We start from the raw sequence: 22500 nt of genomic DNA, 5'->3' as shown, positions 1-22500 counted from the left end.
GGCTAACCTTAGGTTTGGGGCAGGGGTACTGAAACAGGTGCACTTTGCAGAAGTCGTCCGCCATGGCTACCAGTCTCTCGTTGTGGGAACGGCAGAGGGCGTTTATATCGGTGCCGTCGGACCCCTCAAGCCAAACTCCTGCGTAAGCAAGCGTGTAGATCACATAAAATCCCATTAAACACAGGATAGACAAGATGATATAACCACTCAAGTGTTCATTTTCACATTATCAGTAATGTGACAACCATCCTTTTATCATTACCTGATTATAATATATTAAGTTGGGGGGTATGCAAAGTGTCACATTGCTGGCATTTAAGCACTGGGCTTTTATAGGAATGTTGCCAAGTGTTGTTCGTGGCAAGTAGAAATACGAGTGAATAGAAATGATAGAAAGTCCCCATGGGCTTTTCAAATCACTAGATAAAACATCAGAGGGGTGTTCTTCTCTGAAGTCAAAAAATTAAAACAAAAAAAAACATATTTCATGAAATGTTTACTGTTACTTTCAGAACATCATGTATACAGTAAAATGTAAAGCACATATATGTAGAAATCACTACAATGTATTGTATCTTTGATGTGCATTACTGTGCTTGGCAGAATAAAAATGTACTACATGTGGTCCTGATGGAACAGAGTCATCCTTTGGAAAGAAAACAGTAATAGAAGCCTCCGCAGTGCTGTATGCTACACTGCGACAGCTGTACACTAAACAGCTCCATCACTATTGTTTTCAGTGAAAAGCTGAGCGGTCGCGCGCCACCACCAGATGGCTCGGCGCGTACGGCAGCCTTACCCACGACGTGGAAGCCCAGCACACAGGTGTAGGAGGCCCACTCCCGGTCTTTGCTCTCGTAGCGATTCCTCAGCAGCTTGCAGCCTCCGGCCACGTCCCCTGGAGACACCCAAGGCCAACGCGCATGTCAAATTCATGACTAACCACAGCTGTGTCTGACGCAGATGACAGGTGCATACCCAAGCAGACAGGTGTATGCATGCCTTCGCATGTCGATATATGTAAAGGCGCACTCGTTCATGCACATGCATGTAGATATATGTAAAGACGCACATGACACGCATGTAAATATATGTAAAGAAGCACAAATTTATGCCACACACAAAGGTCTCAAAGAGTCTCACATGGAAATATAACCACACACACTCACACTCTCTCACACACACAAATACACACACATCATCACCATCATCATGTTCACTCATATAAATATGTGTAAAGACACAAAAGTCATTCTCCAACATGTCAAAAAAATATTTTCACATGAAATCACAAATCCACACATATCATCACCACCATCAAACACACACAGTACACTGAAAGGTTTGTCCACTCACAGTAAAGAATCTCATAATCCCCGGAATTGGACATGATGTATTTCCCATCTTTGGACCAATCGAGATGAGTTATGAAGCTGGAGTGACCCTGGTGAAACACAAGCAATAGACAGATTCAATTTACTCCATTACATATAGTGATATGACAGCTTACCTGCAGTAATAGTTACATTCTTTCTTTGGTTCAACAGTGCACTTTCTTCTCCATTAATCTTTGATACAGCATTTCAAGAAACATCTCGGCCATTTTATCCAAAAGTAACAGTTGTCCGAATTATACATCAATTGTTCCGAAAAAGTTAAAAGTACCAATTAAAAATGCACTCCATTGACATCAAATACTTTCTGTGTTAAATCACCCCAAAAGGTCTTGTGGTAATAACACACTGGAGCAGCATATCATTATCTCTAACAATGAGCCATTCACTGGTCTCATTGGACCAGACTGGCCTTCGCCCACGTAGATCCACGCTCACCGTGCACTTTCCGAAGCGCGTGTAGCGCCGCCCACTCTCCGACACACTGTAAATGTAGATGAAGTTGTCATGGGAACCCACGGCCAGGAAGCTACCATCTGAGAAAAAGCGGGAAATTGCGGCGAGGTCAGAGAGCCAAACCATAACAGCTGAAATATCAAGCGAGTGAATGCCTTCTCTGCCCCGAAGTACAGACTCCAGTTGTCAACCACCAATGCATTTACATCTACAATTACATTTACATTTGGCAGACACCTTTATCTAAAATGACTTACAAGTCAGATAGAATGCAAGGAGACAGCTGAAAACTTGAAACTGAAAAAAATATGTTGCCATTTTGTAGAACTCAAAGGTCAGATAATGTGAAAAGAAGAGAGATATTTTAAAACCAATGGAGTATTATAAAAAGTGCAAAAAGTAACTAATTTCTACTCAGTGATCCCTTGTTTACTTTGTGCTGTGGGGACTAGAATAGAGTTCAACATTGAGCATTTTGTCCTGTGATTGTAGGTAAAAGTGTTGGAGTGAGGGTGAGGTGGACGGTGACCTCTGACCTGGAGAGTATCTCATGACGGACAGCTGCTCGTTGCCGTCGGTGAGGTCAGACACCACCTCCCTGGTCCGCAAGTCCAGCACCAACCACCTGGTGTAGGAGTAAGGATAAGAGATGGGGTGTGGTGGGAATGGAATTAGGGAGAGAGTGAGTGAGAGAGAGAGAGAGAAATATAGAGAGAGAGAGAAAGAGAGAGAGAGAGAGAGAGAGAGAGAGAGAGCGAGTAAGAGAGAGTTCAGTGAGAATTCCAGTGAAAGACATACATCACTTTACATAAACTCCTGTTGTATGAACTGTATATAACACGGCACACCCTGACAGTGTATTTGTTTAGCATGAGTGCTTCTGATGCAAATCCTAATCTCTGCTGACAGTTTCACACTATGTATCATCAGATCTGAATCTACTTATAGGGCCTTACATACACATCCGTTCAGGGTCACAGCTGAAGAGCTATAACTAGACTATAGAGGAGATACACAGGCTAGCTGACTGCACTTCAGTAAAGTCAGTAAAATAAAGTAAAAGTAATAGTAACATAATAATAGTAAAATTAAGTAAAATTAATTTTTCATAGATAAATTAAAGTCTTCAAAACAACTTTGTGGCTCATGAATGAAAGGCTCCTGGTTGAGACCGAGTGTGACAAAGGGACAGAGCAGTCACCGCCGCCCGACCTCCACCACTGTTCTCTAGGGCACAACAGTCCTGCACCCTGACCATGACATCTGAGAGCCAGGCTCAACGGCAAGGCAGTCAGAGCACACACACACACACACACACACACACACACACACACACACACACACACACACACACACACACACACACACACACACACACACACACACACACACACACACACACACTGCACATACACAGTGATGGTGCTCTGTCACACAGAGATAGAGACGGGCATGGCTGGCAGTGATTAAATAGTGGGTTGGGTTCAGTTAAGTCTTACCTCCCCGTGTTAAGACCGACAGACACCACCGTGCCGCTGGGACAGAAGTCTGCACATAGCCCCGACTCCTGAAAAACACAAACAACAAGCAGCGCGTTCAGCGGAGGATGAACAGGGATTAGGTAGAGATTCCTCAGTGACCAGCGACATGGAGAAAATAACGTCAGCCACGGAAGAATCCATTGAATCATATTTGGGTATCCTGTGTTTTGTTTGGCTGTTTAACGTTAACCCACTGTGTTACAAAGTGAAATAAAATATTGATTTGTGTCACAATTTTCTCGCATTTCACTGCAGTTCGTTGACTGTTAAGGTGAAAGGGAAATGGCAGTTCTTAAATATGTGTCCAAGAAGTGACCTTAATAGGCCATTGTGTGGTGTGAATTAAAGTGGGTGAGGGTGTGTGTGTGTGTGTGTGTGTCTATGTATATAACACTGTGTATATGTCTATACATGTCTGAATTTGTATTTCTGCAATAATACTAACATGTATTTTTGTTTGTGTGTGTGTGTGTGTGTGTGTGAATGTGGCTGCATTTGAGAGTGTGTGTGTGTGTGTGTGTGAGTGTGACTGCATTTAAGAGTGTATATGTGTGTGTGTGTGTGAGAGAGTGTGTGTGTTAGTGTGAGTGTGTGTGTGTGTGTGTGTGTGTGTGTGTGTGTGTGTGTGTGTGTGTGTGTTAGTGTGAGTGTGTGTGTGTGTGTGTGTGTGTGTGTGTGTGTGGGTTAGTGTGAGTGTGTGTGTGTGTGTGTGTGTGTGTGTGTGTGTGTGTGTGAGTGTGAGTGTGAGTGTGAGTGTGTGTGTGTGTGTGTGTGTGTGTGTGTGTGTGTGTGTGTGTGTGTGTGTGTGTGTGACGTACATCTAGAGTGGTGGCCCAGTCCAGACTGTGCTCCTCTGCGCTCCACAGACACAGCTGTCGGTCGTTGCCGCAGGTCAGGAAGATGTTCTGGGTGGGGTGTGTGGCCAGTCCCCACATCTCATCCACGTGGCCCTACGGACCAGAGGCCCCAACACAGTCAGGCAGTTACACACACACACACTGACCTCTGACCCCTGAAACTGCCGCCACCTGTCTGACCTACTGGTTGTTTATGACTAGTAAATACTTCATATTCAGACCTACTGACTTTATTCCACTCTGGAAAATTCAAGCCCCACTAGTCTCACTTCACAGCTGCATTGCAGTCAGAAAACTGTCATGGTTGATTACACTGTTTATGACTGTCCCCGTTTACACCCCGTTTTCGATGTGGCTTGTTGCATCTGCGGTTCAGTCCCCTGCGGATATACACAGACACACACTCACAGACACCATAAATGAAGCTAGCATGAAAAATGACTTGAGAACAGCATGTGGTGTGGTACCATCAATGTGTTCATCAGTCACCATTGGTGTCAGCTCTTCCATACTTTTAGTGAATAGTAGCTAATAGTTTACCTATTTAGTTATACTCTCCCTCTCTTGATTAGGAGTGTCCTCCACAGCCCGTACCTCATGGGGATTGGCTGACTCTTATAAAGGGAAATGGATAGGGGCTGATTTCAGAATGGGCCTCGAACTTTTGTACAAATGCACTTGCAGGAATCCCTGCCACACTCTTTTAGAGTGTGCTGACTGGTATTAACAATCTCGTGGAGCTCCAATTCAAACCCATACAAAGCTGTTCATGTTCAATGCCTCTTGAATGTTATTCTGTCCATTATTATACGACTCTTCAGAATGCTGCAAAATGGTCCATTGATTTAAATGAAGCGCCCAAACGTTCAGAGGTCCGATAATTCTTTATAAGTTAAACTCTACCCTGGATGTTGCCCACCTACGCATTTAAGAGACAGGTTGAAACGTGAAATGTCTCGGTGACTAATATGTTTAAAGGTATTTCTCCTGATCTTTTGGTTGCAAAGTAGAGTTGTGGTCGGATCTGGCACCATGAATGCAATGTGGGCACCATGTCTGATACTGAATGTAAAACGTGATGCAGAAAAAAGATACGTGACACATATCTAGATGCAGGTGATCTAGATGTCTCTGGTGGTCACCAGATGATAAGGCATCATAGGATGGCGTTACAGCGTGGGCTACCTGCACTATGACCACAAAGCCGTCGGAGATGGTGCCCCTGAGGATGGCGTTACAGCGTGGGCTACCTGCACTATGGCCACAAAGCCGTCGGAGATGGTGCCCCTGAGGATGGCGTTGCGGGTCGTTCCCACCAGGAGCTCCTCCCCGTCCACGTCAGCGATGGTGCGGACGGCCCCAAACTGCTCTGGAATCTACAGCGAGATAGAGGATGAGCAAACACAGACACCCAGCAGACACACACACACGCACGCACACACACAGGAGTATGTATACACACACACACACACACACACACACACACACACAGACACACACACACAGACACACACAGACACGTGTGGAATGAAGGCAGAGACACAGACGCAAGTACCCCCCATCACAGGTCAGATAAGTCTGACAGACAAGATAGATATACGGACCTACAGTCACTCACACACACACACACACACACACACACACACACACACACACACACACACACACACACACACACACCTCACACTCCCTCTCAGGGGCCAGGTCAGCACTCCAGCGGATGATCTTGCGGTCTTTGCCCCCGCCGCTCAGGATAGCGCCGCCCTGCAGGACGCAGAGTGTAAAAACACTGCCCTCGTGAGCGCGCATCTGACGCATGATCTGAAAGGTTTCTGTGCAACAGCACAAACAAAGGAGGAGGAAGGGTAAGACGAGGAATAAAATACATTTAAAAAAATTATTAAAAACGCACAGACACACATACTGTGAATACATTCACATCCCACCCCCCAAGAAACACACCTAAACAAAAATGTGCATGCTCACACACACACACACACACACACACACACACACACACAGACACACACACTCATACACACTCATACACTCATACACACTCTCTTGCCTTTAGCTCCTTTGCCCAGGGTCTTTGTATCTGCGCGCGATTTGCCCCAGGTGAGAATGTTGCCCTCTGAGTCTCCCGTCAGCACGTCCCCCGTTAGGCTAAACACGAAGCACAGGATGAACTTGGGTTTCTTGTATTTCTGGAAGAGAGCCATAAAGAAAGAGAGAGGGAGAGGGACACAGAGAGAGAGAGAGAGAGAGAGAGAGATTGTAAGGACTGCCCTGAACCTATTACAACAAGATCCAGCAAGCCAAGACAATAATGTTGCACAGTAGGGTTTTGCATTATATAGGATTTCATATTTCATATTATTTCAGATGATATTACACATGTTATTTTCAATAATGCATGTTTGTATTGCATATTATAAAGTACATTAAAGACATCACAACATGTCAAGCCTTTCTTGAGTGGTTTTCCAGCCAAGCCTGATTTTAAATAACCTACAACATGTGCACAGGAAAATTACATTCAGGTTTAAACTAGGCTTAAATTAGCCTTAAACTAGGCTTGACACACCAGGTCTGCAACTGCAGGACCAATCACCAGCAGAACATGCGTCTGTGAAGATGTGTTCACCAAACCTTCTGTTTTCTCTATCTATCATGCAAGTCAGTGTGAGCATATAACACAAGACAAAAAGAGAGACACTATATATTTGTAAAGCGGAATAAAAGAACGCAGTCAGTGTGCACATAGGAGCTGGCGGGTGGTGGTGACTCACTCCGAAGATGCCCTGCTTCTTGGTGAGGGCCCCGCCGCTCAGCGTCCAGAAGTGCACGTGGGACTTGCCCGACGTGATGATGTTGCTGCTGTCGCCGGGGTTGAACTCCACGGCCAGCACGGCCTCATTGGTGCTCTGGGAAGCAAACACGTACACACACACACACGCACACACACACACACACACACACACACATACACACACACACAGACAGAGGCAGACATACAGACAGACAGACAGACATACACACACACACACACACACACAAACAGAAACACACAGACACAGAAACACACAGACACACAGACACAGGTCAGTTTTCCTTGGAATTGAAGGCTCCTTGATGAAACAAGTGCAGAATGAGCACAGAACAGGTGAATATACTGAAAACTGACCTGTGTCTGTGTGTGTGTGTGTGTGTGTGTGTATGTGTGTGTGTGTGTGTGTGTGTGTGTGTGTGGGTGGGTGTATGTGATTCTAAAAGGGTTCTTCACAACTGAACTTTGACTGAACAAAACACACGTTTCTATTCATATACTGTATACAAAATAAACAATATCACTAGTTTAGGCCTTTTATATATGGACAAGAATGAGTGAATGAATGCATTGAGGGACATAGAGAGCGTTATTTTTGGATGAATGTTGGGTTGAGGGCAGTTAAGCGGATCGCATTCCTGGTGACCACTAATGATATGTACTGCACAGCAACGCTGGAACGCCCAAGTCATATAGCACATTCATATTCCAACTTCTGCTGCTCTGAAAGGGTACATAAAATACTGGGCAAAACTGACCCCTCCAGTGTACAACAGTAGTGTGACCTGACCACAACCAGTTAACCAGGAATGAATCGAGAGAGAAAAAAATGAAAGACTACTCAAGTGTCCCCTATCCCCCACAACCCACCCACGCATCCATGCACGAGTGCACCCGCGCACACGCGCACACACACACACACACACACACACACACACACACACACACACACACACACACACACACACACACATTTCACAGCCCCGACGCACAGTTGGGAAATATTTACGTCGTTGCTCCGGCAACCCCCTGCTCAAATTGCTCGCAGCGATGTTGAGAAATTTGGGACGAAGGTCCGTGACGGAGCCGAGGGGTGACGTGGCTCGCAGGAGCTTCTGCTGCCGGAACCTTACGCAAGCAGCCCCCCCCCCCCCCCCCCCCCCCAACCACCACACAGGGTAGCAGACTCCTGGCTGGATCGGGCCCCCACACTTTTGAGGTCCGGACCCATTTAAAAGCTGACTGATATTTATAGAATTCAACTGAGATCCTCGTTTAAAGGTGCAGTCCGCCAGACCGCCCACGCGGGCGTGCATGTAAACTGCAGGCCACGGCTCGTCAGGCTGCAGATGCTTACATTGTAAAAGGGGTAAATAGGGTGTAACAGAGAGGGACCTGGCTTCTTTAAAACCTCATTACGGCTGAGGAGCTTTTATGTAATAACTCAGAGGATATAAACCCTTACAGGACAGACAGCATTCCTGCACTTATATGCAAAACCTAATGAATGCAATTACTGCTTTTTATGGGCCATTACTGTGGGGGTGTGTGTTGACTGCTGACCGAAGCACCGCATCTGTGTCTGTGTGCGTGTGTGCGTGTGTGCGTGTGTGTGTGTGTATGCGTGTGTGTGTGCATATACCTAGATATCCATGTCTCCTTCTATGAGTGCATATTCACATACGTATGCATTCATTTGTATGTTCATTTGTGGTTCTGCATGTGTGAAAAGGTGTGTGAGTGTGAGTGTGAGTGTGTGTGTGTGTGTGTGTGTGTGTGTGTGTGTGTGTGTGTGTGTGTGTGTGTGTGTGTGTGTGTGAGTGAGTGTGAGTGTGAGTGTGTGTGTGTGTGAATCCCCACCTTCACTTCAGCATGTTTGGTTCCTTTGGCACAGTCCCACACAGACAGCATGTGCTCATTAGATTCATCAACCACACACAGAAACGCTCCCGCATCCTGAGACAGGAAGACAGAAAGAGAGAGAGAGAGAGAGAGAGAGAGATGGGGAAATACATGGACAAAGACACAGGATGATTCCAGTTCCTGCATTTAAAGGTGATATGACCCAAGACACCAGTGGAACTGAGTTTGGTGGTCTTATTACACGGAACACCCAGCCATTCCAGGTGATTTAAGGGGGAGTGTTGGGTGACGGTTCTACAAAGGCCAATAAAAGCAGAGGAGGGGAGGGAGACGAGTGCAGGAAAACAGATGGGGTTGAGAGACGGAGAGACTGATGAGTGACAGTGGCACTAGTGTGACAATGGAGAGAGTGAGCGAGTGGGAGTGATGGAGAGAGGCAGGAGAGAAAGAGAGGAAAGCATGGAGGGAATAGGGGACAGAGGAAGAGAGTGAGAGAGAGAGAGAGAGAGAAGTGTATGAGTGAGTGCGATGAGTGCGATGTAGAAACAATGACAGCACAGCAATCTACAAATAACAGGTGAATACTGTACCATAGCAATAGAAAGCATGATGGGGAAAAAATGAAAAGCGAAAAAGGGAAAGGGAAAGAGAAAGAGAGAATACAGTGACCTGAAACTCAAGCATTCGTCAGTGAATAAGATACCAAGAATGACAGGATGAGTGGAGGAGAGAGAGAGAGAAAGAGAAAGTGAGTGAGTCAGTGGAGGAGAATGAGGGGGAGAGTGTGTGAAGGAGGCAATGAAAGAGTGACAGTGAGAGTTGGAGAGAGGGAGTGACAGAGAGAGGAGTGAGGTGGAGGAGTGACAGAGAGAGGGGTCAAGAGGGGGAGTGAGAGAGAGGAGTGAGAGGGAGGAGTGACAAAGAGAGGAGTGAGAGGGAGAGAGGATCTAGGAAAACAGATGGTGCGGAAATGGAGAGACGCTGAGTGAAAGAGACAGGTGGGGGGAGGCAGGGAGTGACAGACAAACAAGTAAATTGTTCTTTCGCATTGCAGAAAGGCCAGTGCCTAGCGTCAGGCTCACTACATGACTAAAGCAACACTCATTTGCCTCAAAGGCATAGTTTGGTTAAGCAGTATCATTTCATGAGAAAATGAGAGCGTCCCAGAGGAAGAGTGTGTGTGTGTGTGTGTGTGTGTGTGTGTGTGTGTGTGTGTGTGTGTGTGTGTGTGTGTGTGAGAGAGAGAGAGAGAGAGCGAGAAAGAGAGAGAGAGAGAGATAAAGTGAAAGTGGGAGTGAGAGTGAGAGTGTGTGAGAGAGAGAGAGTGAGAGAGAGAGAGAGAGAGCGCGAGAGAGAGAGAAGTGTGGGACCAAAATGGCTTTAGGAAAACAGATGGTACAACAATCCAATGAGTGATACAGAGAAGAGGGTAAGAGTAAGATGAGAGGAGTCTAGGGGTGGAGGAGAGGATGTGTGGAGAAGAGAGGAGAGGAGAGGAAATGATGGGTAGATAATGAGAGGAGGAGAGGAGAGGAAGAGAGGAGATGATGGGTAGAGAATGAGAGAAGGAGAGGGGAGAGGATAGGAAGAGGAGGAGAGGATGGGTGGAGCAGAGAGGAGAGAAGGAGGAGATGATGGGTGATGGCACTCACAGACTGGGAGAAAGCCACGGAGCCCACTCCCCTCTCAAAGGAGCCCTGGCCAATGGTCTGCAGAGTCACCAGCGTGGACGAGTCCCAGATGTGCACCAACGGCTGCAGCGGCTGATAGTCCACACATGTGTTAAAACACACACACACACACACACACACATTTGGGATTCAAGCTTGAACAGAAAACATCACACACTCTTCAGTCCCAACACAACATACTCACTCACTCACTCAATCACACTCACTCACTCACTCACTCACTCACTCACACACAGCTACGCACACACAAAAAACTATGACAGCTATGACACACACAAAAAACACCCAGAGATATACCACCCTGTTGATATATTGATGAGAACTAAAGCGCTAAATCTCCCATGCCTGTTCATATAATTACATAAGTGCTTTGCCTCACTCTCTCGTGTTGTGGGTACAACAATTAAGCACAGTTCCTTTGAAATCATTATTTTTCTATTGAGACGGTTATAGTAAACAGGGGAACTTGATAGGCTGGTAAATGTGTTTTTTCCACTTCAACTTTCTTAAAAGGAGAATGGGAAATGGCACAAGTGGTTTCACGTGTCCCTGTGTGCCAATCTACGTGCAATCTAAAGCTGCGCAGCTGCAATACTGAAGGTGAGTTTGTGTGTTTGTGCATGCAGGTACATGCATGCATGCATGCAGCAGAAGTGTCATTGCAAGTGATCGAGACTGTGTGCAATGTGGATGCACATAATGCAATTTGTGGTTTGTGGTTGCACAGGGATGTATGCAGTTATTAGACTAAATGTGTAAATAGTAATGTGTGCATGACTCTAGCTCTGTGTGTGTGTGTGTGTGTGTGTGTGTGTGTGTGTGTGTGTGTGTGTGTCTAAGTACTTGTGAGAGCATACCAGTGTATGTCACATGGATTAAAACAAAATCCTGATTGAAAGGGGAGACATGATGGGGGAGGCCTTCACACATTAAGACGTCCTGTGAGAAAACTAACATTTGGAATCAATCACGACTTCAATCAGATTAGCTCTCTTTGAAGTTTTTTGGAAAATATAATTCCACCTCTGCATTGTACTCATGCGTAGCCTTGTTCCCATGGATTTGAACCCGTAACATTGGCTCTGCGCGCACCTTATTGTGCCAGCTGAGTTCTCAAGTGAAGCCATCACTGTCTGCAAGCATCTGCAGGGCATGTGCCTGGTTATTACATGCAAAAGGTAAAGAGATTGAGCTTTGTTTACGAGCCATAACAACACAGTTAGCTATGCCAAAAGATGACTGTCACTCTTTCATTGCCTCCTTCAGCAGCACAAACATGAGTGAGTGTGAGAGTGAGAGAGTGAGTGCTGCTGCTACACTCAGTGGATAAGTAACTGATTACAGCTAATCAATTGAACCAATAAGATGTTTACAAACAGTATAGCCATTCAATTTGGTTTTAGCTTGCTGCAACGCTATGTGAGCAAAGAAAATGAACTGTTTGTTTTCTTTACAGATCTATTTAGAGCAACTGGAAGCCTGAAGGGACCTGTGTGTGTCCAATTGTTTGTGTGTGTGTGTGTGTGTGTGTGTGTGTGTGTGTGTGTGTGTGTGTGTGTGTGTGTGTGTGTGTGTGCATGCATGCATGTGTATCTGTGTGCATGTGCATGTGTGGCAAACAGATGCACGTGCGTGTATATGTGTGTGTGTGTGTGTGTGTGTGTGTGTGTGTGTGTGTGTGTGCGTGCGTGTGTGTGTGTGTGCGTGCGTATGTGTGTGAGTGCATGTGTGTGTGCGTGCATGTGTGTCTGTGTGTGTGTGTGTGTGTCTGTGTGTGTCTGTGTGCATGTGTGTGTGCTTGCGTGTGTGTGAGTATACCACGCGCACACGTGTTGTATGTGTTTTTGTTGGGCGCCGCTCTACGGCCGGACCCACCGGCCTGGTTCTGTATGGGTGGTATGTCACAGCTCGCAGGATACGAGGAGGAAGTAGCGGCATGGAAACTTTCCCCTGTCCGCGGGCCCTTCCTTTGATCAACACGGCCGCCTGGCAACAATTACTCCACCCCCTCCCCCCTGACTCCAGCCCAAATCCCCATTCAGCGCTGCCGGTTAGCGGACCGTTTTGGTGGTTCTGAGAAAGAGGAAGCTACACTTGGAAGAACTCCCTAAGCTGATTGGACTGAAACAAACTGCTGAATGGTTTTGGGGCCAGTCACTGAAGCGGAGGATGAGTCGCCTGTGGTTGAAGTTCAACGACTATTTTACAAACCATCTACTTAATGGTGTGGCATCAGTCGCCATGTTTATGTAGCAGTCATTATCTAGAGACTGACCGAATTACCCCAGCCTCTTCAGTCCTATGCCATAATACAGTTATGTGTGTGTGTGTGACATCTTGTCCTCATCTGTCCATAGTGTTTTTTATTTGCTAGTATGTGACAAAATAATGTGCTGTGATTGACAGTAAAAGCTTAATTCAGTAAACTGCTGCAACCATACTGGTTTTTGTATGGTGTTGCTGTTCTGTGTTGTGTACAAAACTCACCTTGCCATCCTTATCTACTCCAGCTGTTTGCCCAGATGCCACACGGATCTTGTCTGGGTGAACAGCCAGACTGTGAATGAAGCGTCACAAAATCAGAGACAGACAAATCTGACGAGGCATCCGCCATAATTAGCGCTGAGCTCGTTGTGGCAGGGTCTCCGCTTATGGATGAGTTATTTAGGTGATTGTGTGAGGTGTGTTGTGTTTCTGTTATGTGTGTTGTACAGATGAATGTGTCAAGCTGATCATGCGTCATGTGTGTTGTGTGCACTGTGTTAGCGCCGTGCTTGTTGATGCTGGGTCACGTTTAAACTGAAGACCCTCAAAATCATGCACTTAATTTCCTGCCTTTTTTGACAGGAGGGAACAAAACACTTGAAAAACAACTGTGATTGAGTGACTCGAGTGTGCCAAGAAACCACAACCACTGTGTCAATCGCATGGGAGGTCAGCCATTTTGAAATCGGACCAACAATGAAGAATCCCACTCTATCACCAGTGTGCATCTGTGACTCACAGCTGTGGAATGGCGCCGCAGTCCTGGATGCTGCAATATTAAACTGCCAGACCCAATGTTTCGTAACAATTTATTTTTTTGTGTTTCCAGATATTTTTGGGAGCTTACCACAAGCAACAAAATTTGCATGTCGCTTTGGATGACAGCAACTGCCAAATGAGCACATGCCAATGTCAAAATGAAATGTGTGGTGGACCGGGATTCTCTCTCAAACCACATCTGAACCGCCTCACTGGCCTGCTATACATCAATATAGTGGGGTAGAGGACAATAGCAGTGCAGGCTTTTCATTAGCAGACTCTTTCGTTCACGAGCCAAAACAGAAACCCTCTGACGGCTCTGAACCTAATAAAATCCATGAATGCTATGTTGGCTGGTTCTACAGTGGTAAGGAAAAGACTGTAACACCAGGGTTTTCAGTCACTCAGTGCCGTTCTCAAAGGTATCCTTGTGGAGTTTGGCATGGCATTTTTAAATGATTCCCAGTCACTTGGATCACCATCCAGCCAGCAGCAGTCCTCACAAGAGCACGCAGTCAGTATGCATGTAATAGTGCCTTTGGGTGAAACTAATCTATATCTATATTTATAATAACTCTATATCAGCAGTACTCACCAGCGCACACAGTCTGTGTGCTTGCGGTAGTGTCTCTGGGTGCGGTTGCTGAGGTGGTAAAGCACCACCACGCAGGCGATGAAGTAGACGGCCTCTCCCGAGGGCAGCAGGTACAGGTTCGCCCGGCAGTCCCTACCCCGGTAACCATAGCTACAGGTTCTCAAGGTCAAGGGCAAATGTTCTAGTTGAGGGTGCTAAAATCCATCATTTGGCCTGTCTCACTTTTACCCCTAATTGTGTCCCAAAAGTGATGATTAATGGAAAGATAAAGCTAATTCTCTAGAAATCACTGAAGCTGCATTTTTTCCCAAGGTGAACCATCAGTCCAGATTAGCATGATCGGACTAGCATGAAAGCTAACATTTCCTCTCAAATGGAGAAAAACACACAGTAGGTTGCTTCTGGAAAGATCCCATGCTGTCCTCTGGCAGACTACCATGCAGTCTTACTCATGACTACTGTGTCTAATCTATTCTTCACAGAATCTACAATCTGTCCCAATTTTGCTTCTAGTTTGTTTGTTTTTCTCCCACTAACTGTGAGTTATGCTGTGTTGTACTTCCTTATCACTGCTGTGAAAATAAAGACATAATTAAGTTAAAGGCTATAATTATGACTATTTGGATGGTAGCGCTGGGAAAGGATACACCCAGTCCAGTTCCAGCTTCTCAGCTGGCAGTTCCATCTTCAGCTCCTCGTAGTTCTGGATGTTGGACGGGATGTACATGGTGATGGGTCGACCCCGGAGGAACATCTTTATCGACTGGCCTGTGGTGAGACAAGCCAAGAATCATGCTTATTCACACAGCCAGATAGATAGATAGATAGATAGATAGATAGAGAAAGAAATAGACTGAGAGAGAGAGATTCATTAAAAGCCATGGGCCTGCTAAAGCAATCTTTTGTAATGAGATAGGCATTACAAGATGGCCGCCAGGCGGATGAGTCAGCATTTAAAAGGGCCTACCTTGTGTGGTTCGGCCTCGACTGGACCCCTGGGACCCTGGAAGAGGGAGAGATAAACATGAGATGCCAGGAGACCCTAAATTACACTCATCACAAACGCCCTCCAACACCTGCAGACAAACACACACTATCTCTCTCTCTCTCTCTCTCTCAAACACACTTCTACAATTCCCACACAGCCTATGCACATACTCACACCATTCACACACACGACGTACACACACATACTTCTATGACTCAGCTTATTCTCAAGAGAACAGTTCAGGCGTAATTCTACGCGCCCACAACGGGGAAGCCTGGGACGGAATATGTTCTCCCAACCACCCATATCCCCAAACAGTCTGTTCCCCCAGCTGAGCAGGATGAGGACGGAGGATCAACTTTCACCTCTGGGCATGGGGGCCATTTTTATGGGGGCTGCGAGGGACATTTATCCGTGCGTCAAATGGAAAGGAATGGGCCGTAAACGCAGAGGCCAGAAACGACAGGCAGCGACAGGCAGGCAAGCACACTTAGGTGTCTCTGGTGTGTCAACCTGTGTCAACCGTTTATTTTTTTCTGAGGGGGGGGGGGGGGGGGGGGTATGATTATTGCATTTTTAAAGAGCTGTTTGACAGGATCAAAACACATTCATCACCATGGGAGAGGAAACCCCAGGCTTTTGCCAGAAGGGATCGCTTTCAGCGAGGCTCCGTCTAAGATTCCGTACCGCATCAGACAGTAAATCTTTCTGGAATCTTCTCCCTTGGCCTGTTTTCACAACACCCCTGTGCTCTGACAGGGCTTGCTTTGACTCCAGTCAAGACTAATGGCATGAGAGATATTCGACAGAGAAACAAAAAAAAAATGACTCGAGCCAACAACCACCAGACCTGACACCACATAAAACACACAAAAATTGCAAAAAGCTACGCGCACACACACACACACACACACACACACACACACACACACACACACACACACACACACACGCACACACACTCACACACACACACACGCACACACACACTCACACACAGGCAGCATGATCTCACAACTTCAAGATGTCCTTAAATTGACACTTCAGATGACACACCAAATGAGACTAAACAAATGCAGTACATTTTCCCAGACTTAGCACACAGGAAACCCTATTCTGAGCTCACCTCTCCACCTTCACCTCCTCTCTGGACTTAACCTGCCCTACCCTGAACCGCGTAGCACTTTCTCGGCGGCTCTAGTCGATGTTGACCTCTGTTCCACTATGACTATGTGAATCAATTAGCACTCTCTAACGAAACATTCTTTGAATTGTACGTCAGAGATAGCTTAGTAATTGGTGTTTTGCACAACGCAGACTATTAAGACTTGGATTTAACCCTCAAGGCTGGAGCTCCTTCTTTTAGTTCCTGAACACTTTATATCACATATATACTGTATATATACACACTTCGTCCATTCTGTGGTTCCTTTTGTGTGCCTGCATTGTACTCTATCTCACTTTTAAGTTACTTGTTATAGAGCTAGTCACTACATTGGGATCAAGATCTCTTGAAACTGATAGTGTTAGTACAGTGCTAAATGTGTTTTTAATGCAGCACATTGCCATGCATAATGCATAAACTGCAGCAGCCAAATGCTTCCTGGAGCAAAGCACAGAGGCTTCTTAATGATGGGGTTTTCCCGTACTCCATCCATACACTCCATGTCACATTCTGTTTGCATGTGCTTAATGCTTGCAAACACACACACACACACACACACACACACATACACACACACACACACACACACACACAAATACAAACACACACACACACACACACACCCTGAATAAACAGCAGGTTTTGAGGTAGAACAGGCTCCAATGTGGTTGCAGATCCACTGAACCACGCCTGACCTGAGTCAGAATTTGTTCCAGGGTCATTAGCCGCTATTTGTGATGTGTGCACACCTGTGTAGAGGTCTCCCGGTGACACAGCCCCCCTCACAAGTGTGCGTTATTTATGCACAGACCAGCCTCGCCTCTGGGCCAACGAAACATTATCGTGTTTACCTTTCCCAGCCTCGACGGGACACAGGGAAATTAGTTCCCTCTTTCTTTCTCTCTCTCCCTCTCTCGGATGACCTAACCACTGCAGAAAATAAACTCACACAACAAATAAACACACGGCCCCGACACGGGGTCTGAGTGAAAAAGAAAAGATGAGGATGGAGGAAAAGAAGAAAGAAAACAAAATAAAAAAAATGGGATTTGGCTCTTGGCTATGGAGAAACGGTTATCCATCATCCGTCTGAGGCATGCAGAGTGGCAGGGCGGCAGGGCGGCAGGGCGGCGCGGGTGACCACAGTGGGTGAATTTCCATGAGTGATGAGAGTGGAGAGGAGAGAGGAAAGGGGAGAAAGAGAGAGAGGTAGGGAGAGAGAGGGAGGGAGAGAGGGCAGAGAGAGAGGGGGGGGGGGGGCAGGGGGGAGACAGGGAGACAAATGGAGGGACAGAGCCTTTAGGTGTAAGGTGAGGTAAGACACATGGACATAAAAGAAAAGAAGACAAGACAGAGAGAGGGAGGGATGGAGAGAGATGTAGAGGGCTAGGAGAGAAGGTGGCCAGGAAACGAGAACAGAGTAAAGAAGACTGGGGAGGAAAAGGAAAAGGAAGAGAGGAAGGAAGGGGGGGGTGAGGGGCTGGTTAGTGAGCCTGGAGAGGAGAGGAGAGAAGAGAAGAGACAGAGTAACAGATAGAGAGGAAGAGAGAGTAGAGAGAGATTAAGTATAGTTGGTTTAATATCAGCACCTATAAAATCGATACAAATATACCACTGAAATAAATAAATGAAGCTACGTAGATAAATATATAACTAAACGAGTATGTTTCAAATATAAAAACTTTTTTGTGATGGCACCTTATTAAAAACATTATCCAAAGTACTTTGAGAAGAAATATTGCCTTGTGGCGTTTAAGATAGACGAGATAGGATAGACTAGATAGGATAGACTAGATAGGATAGACGAGAGAGAGGGGCCTACATGACAGGCATGACATGACCCACAGCATCCAAATCAGACTTCAATAAAAACCCACAGGAAACGACTCTGCTGTGACCCCTGCAGAGCTGGAGCCTTATTTAGGCAGGTATTTGTGTACATGACAGGGCGAGAAAACATGCCCTCCCACTGGCGTAACTGATCAAATTTAGAGACAATAACCATGAAATGATTCCTGGATCAAACTGATGTTCTGCTCATTGTGCTCCCTATTCACTGCAGGGGTTGGGAGAAGCAGGACATGCTCACGGGCCAATTGCACAAGAGAGGCTCCTAATCCTGAACAATTTGCTCGGATCTCTAGACGAGGGTTTCGATTATCTGTGCACTTTGGATACTAGGAGAGGCTTAACTCTCTCGGGCGTGTACTGGCATGAGGAGCCCTCCACCTACGGTGCTGATGATCTCAAAGTTCAAATGCAAATCATCAGCTACTATCTGTTCAAACAAATGTCACTAGGAAAAAAAAAAGATTAAAACAAGATTAAAACAAGGAACTTTTATTATAAGCAAGATATCAGCTACTCAACAACAGGACAGACTTTCATATCTGTGTGTGTTCTCCCTAGACAGAGCATATTTATCTGTGTGTGTTCTCCCTAGACAGAGCATATTTATCTGTGTTTGTTCTCCCTAGACAGAGCACTTGTTTTGGTTCTGCTCAAGACCCTGACTGCATTTACAAACATGTTTCCAACGCTAGCGAGCACTTGGAGCACTTCATAATTGATAGCGCAGCTCTGAGAGTGGACACTGCCAAGGGTGTTGACCAAACCTGCTCATCCAAGGCAGAAGAGCTCCCAGCCTGATACACATCAACACTTCAGAGGTGAGGCCAGGAGAGACCAGGACCAAACCAAGACACCCCCCCACACACACACACACACACACACACACACACACTCCTATGGTCACTTGTGTTAATCCTACGCACTCTAATTCTATGGCTAAAGTTGACACTTCAGCGCAAATAATAATGGGTGCTGGACCTCTTGAGAGAATCTGTCATGCCGACACACACACAAAGGTCATACACTTTTATTACACAGCTGTGAGGTCAGAACGATGCTTGTGTTTGTGTGTTTGTGTGTGTGTGTGTGTGTGTGTGTGTGTGTGTGTGTGTGTGTGAAACTACACAAAAATAACTATACAGCTAATTCTTAAACTTTGACTTCAGCTCATAAAGCTCTGTAATGGGAATGTAATAAAATCCCACGATAGAGAAGACAGGGGTTTGTAATGGTTTGGTTAGAGTTTATACCAACATTCAACTGCAACATTCATATAAACGTGGATGAAACAAATCCAATTGAAAGTTTTCCAATTGAGTGGAGGGAACAAAGGAAGAATGATTACCTGTGCTGGAAATGAGATCTTTAGCTCGGCTGTAAAAGGAACATAGACACAAAGCAAACAGTGAACAAACATGGAGAGAAAACAAACACAAAGACAAAATGAATCCAACTTAAGATAAATAAAACTGCGCAGGACAAACATTGGAAATGTTCCATGACCTACCACTAACAACACTGGAATGCTCCCACGCACGCACAGAAAACTCCATCAATTCAAACCTGAGCTACAACAACGCCTACGCTTCCCAGAATGCCGATCAGTGGGAACATATTCAAGTCCGGTACTGACTGCACAGTGATACGATCATAACATCGTTCCTCAACACCTCACCTTTCCAGACTAGGGGATCGTGTGAGCAGGTTGGCTGAGGATGCTGCCTTCTTGGCCAGCTTCTGTTTCGTCCTCTCTGGGGTCTCCTTAACCAGCCTCTCGCTGTTCCTGCGGACCCTGGCCACAGAAAGTCAAATGGAAGGTCAGGAAGGGACCTTGAAGAGCGTCTCAGACACAGACACACATGCAAACCTACGGCTGTTATAGTCAGCATGCTGCGGGCACTGAGTCGCATCTTCACATGCAGTGGTTACCCTTGAAAAGCCATGCACTGCGCAGAAAGACTTAGGAAACACTGGTGGCTTATTGTGTGTGTGTGTATGTGAGTATAGATGTGTGTGTGTGTGTATGTGTGTATGTGTGTGAGTACATGTTAGTGAATTTGAGTGTGTGTGTGTGTGTGTGTGTGTGTGTGCATGAGTATAGATGTGTGCATGTGTGTGTGTGTGATTGTCATCAGATGATACATAAAATGAGTACGTCAGTGAGAGTCAGTCTGTTAGTAGCCTGTACACTCCTGAGGAAGTTTGCTTCCTGAGTCACAGGCCATCATTTTCCTGTCCTTCTGCGCTCTTCTTAGCCATTCCCATTAGAGCAACAGCGCACAGGAAGAGGAGGTGGTCATGTGACCGGTGATGATGCTTGTGGTGACACACATTCTGCTAGAGTGGGAAGTGAAACCAGCTGATAGAGTCCTCCCCCTCTTTACCTCAGCTATACGGTAAACACATGCAAAAGATGTGCAGTTAAGAGTGAAGTGAGAAACGAATGTTACCGAGCTCTCTCGGAAACTATTGACTCTCTTACACCCACACCCGCACTCTCTCTGTGTCCCACACTGCTGACTAGATCAGCAAAGAAATGTGATTCCATGGGTTAGTTCACATGCAGAAAAAGAGAATCATCATCCAGAGTCAGTCTGTCTTGCCAAAGATCTTTGGCATTGACGTTTGATTGGTTAAGAGAGGAAAGAGATGCGATTTGATTGGCAGGTTAGTACGACGAATCGTAGAAGTAATTGCGGTGTTAAGCTGCCTGTGATTGTGCAAAACCCAGTTCAAAATAGGCTCCTGCTCAGAGCAATTGTGCGATACACAGATGTCTATCAACCACTGGACAAAATCAGAGGGTTTCTCTAAATAAGACAACGCTGCTATTTCTGCACAGAAAAGTGATCCATCTCTTCCTCTTCAGTGTTTCATTTGTCATTTTGCCAACACTACAGCATAGTCATTTAAAGCTAATAACACATGAGTGAGCCTCAGGGTGCGCTCCAAGTTGTTTAGCAGTGCCACTTCAACTTCAAAACAAAAAACGTTGGTCTGCCCTGAGGCCTCTGTAAACATTTCTGACAGAAATAGTGGGAAAAGAAACTATTTTCTTTTAAATACTCTTTTTAAGATACTCTTTTTAACTTTCTTAATCACCCCTTAGCCTGCGCTGTCATCACAGATGGCCAAGTGGCTTCGCTCACATGGTACTTAGACATGGTAAATTATGCCTCATCAGTCATCGCAGAACAGAGGCCCCTGTAAGCAGCCCGGTCTACAGCCTCCCCATGCATCTACCACTGCTGTGCACCCAGCCTGAGTGCTGTCACCCACATCACTTTTTCCACCTGGCGATTAATTGTCCCGACTAATTCTCCCACACCCTTCATTCAGTGCAAACTAATGACTAATGAGTGCAGGGAAATGACTTAGCCTTCTACACTCACCCGTGGCAAATGACGGAGTCTACAAGCTTTACAAGTCCTTACTACTTATAACAGTTTCTGTGGAATAAACAGCCAAATCCATGAAAAAAATTCTAAGCAAAGCAAAAGAATCTCAACAATGCTGGGTTTTGCATATACACAAGCAGACGTCATGATTCAGTCGTTTAGGAATGCAAGCCCCTCCTAAGCCCACAGGACCAGGCGACCAAAAGCGTTAAGACAGGAAGTCGGTGGCTCAGAGCGAGAGCAAACGCACAGGGGCTTCTTCAAATCCTCCAGGATGGGGGGCAGGGGGCTGGGGCACTGGTCCTTATAGGGCATCGGGGAGCCCGAGGTGGGGGTCTGTGGCGCGGATCCGGCCTGGTCCTCGGACGAGCCGTTGTGGTCCTGAGCTTCTGCCCCGACCCTTCTGAGGAGCCTGGTGGGTTGGATGACCTCCTCCACCCCGGGGGTCCAGCTAGAGTTCTTCATCCGGCCCCCGCCAGCCCCTTCATCTTGCTCCTCCTCCTCTTCCTCCCCCTCCTCCAGCACGCTCTCCTCCAGCACCACCGACATGCCCTCGGGGAGAGCGTCCTCCAGGGAGATGCTCTGCACCGCCCTGGTGAGAGCCAAGGGGACCCTCTCCTGCCCCGACCCCAAGCCCTGGAGAGTGAGCTCCGTCTGGGTGGCCCTGTCCTGGGAGATGGGTCTCTGCTTGGGGCCTGGGAGTGTAGGAGAAGGCCTAGTATGCCCATTTTCCTCCCCAGTGCTGTTTGTGACCGGGCTAGAGACACACACATATACAGATAGTATTACACTGGAAATAGACATGTATAAAAGACTGCATTATAAATGTGTAAAAACCCCTCATTAA

The 22500-nt window shown here is 46.3% G+C and overlaps 1 protein-coding gene across 2 annotated transcripts in view; it reads right to left on the bottom strand.

Moving 5' to 3' along the window:
* The window catches only part of eml3 (EMAP like 3), a 40696-nt gene that overhangs the window by 2916 nt on the left and 15280 nt on the right, over nucleotides 1-22500 (bottom strand). Inside the window, exons 4-23 of one of the 2 annotated variants that reach the window (XM_031584886.2) lie at nucleotides 21904-22410; nucleotides 19931-20047; nucleotides 19601-19629; nucleotides 15219-15254; nucleotides 14899-15019; nucleotides 14252-14401; nucleotides 13120-13189; nucleotides 10594-10704; nucleotides 8939-9034; nucleotides 7041-7175; nucleotides 6317-6455; nucleotides 5929-6080; nucleotides 5499-5624; nucleotides 4210-4341; nucleotides 3350-3417; nucleotides 2387-2475; nucleotides 1833-1930; nucleotides 1357-1444; nucleotides 800-898; nucleotides 8-138 (exon numbers count right to left, since the gene is read on the bottom strand). In XM_031584886.2, the coding sequence (XP_031440746.1) occupies nucleotides 8-138; nucleotides 800-898; nucleotides 1357-1444; nucleotides 1833-1930; nucleotides 2387-2475; nucleotides 3350-3417; nucleotides 4210-4341; nucleotides 5499-5624; nucleotides 5929-6080; nucleotides 6317-6455; nucleotides 7041-7175; nucleotides 8939-9034; nucleotides 10594-10704; nucleotides 13120-13189; nucleotides 14252-14401; nucleotides 14899-15019; nucleotides 15219-15254; nucleotides 19601-19629; nucleotides 19931-20047; nucleotides 21904-22410 (2494 nt within the window). The remainder of the gene's footprint in view (nucleotides 1-7; nucleotides 139-799; nucleotides 899-1356; nucleotides 1445-1832; nucleotides 1931-2386; nucleotides 2476-3349; nucleotides 3418-4209; nucleotides 4342-5498; nucleotides 5625-5928; nucleotides 6081-6316; nucleotides 6456-7040; nucleotides 7176-8938; nucleotides 9035-10593; nucleotides 10705-13119; nucleotides 13190-14251; nucleotides 14402-14898; nucleotides 15020-15218; nucleotides 15255-19600; nucleotides 19630-19930; nucleotides 20048-21903; nucleotides 22411-22500) is intronic. The other variant, XM_031584887.2, reaches the window with a different exon arrangement.

Source organism: Clupea harengus, chromosome 18 (assembly GCF_900700415.2).
Source record: "Clupea harengus chromosome 18, Ch_v2.0.2, whole genome shotgun sequence".
NCBI classification, from domain to species: Eukaryota; Metazoa; Chordata; class Actinopteri; order Clupeiformes; family Clupeidae; genus Clupea; species Clupea harengus.
This window is presented reverse-complemented; position numbering and strand designations above follow the sequence as displayed.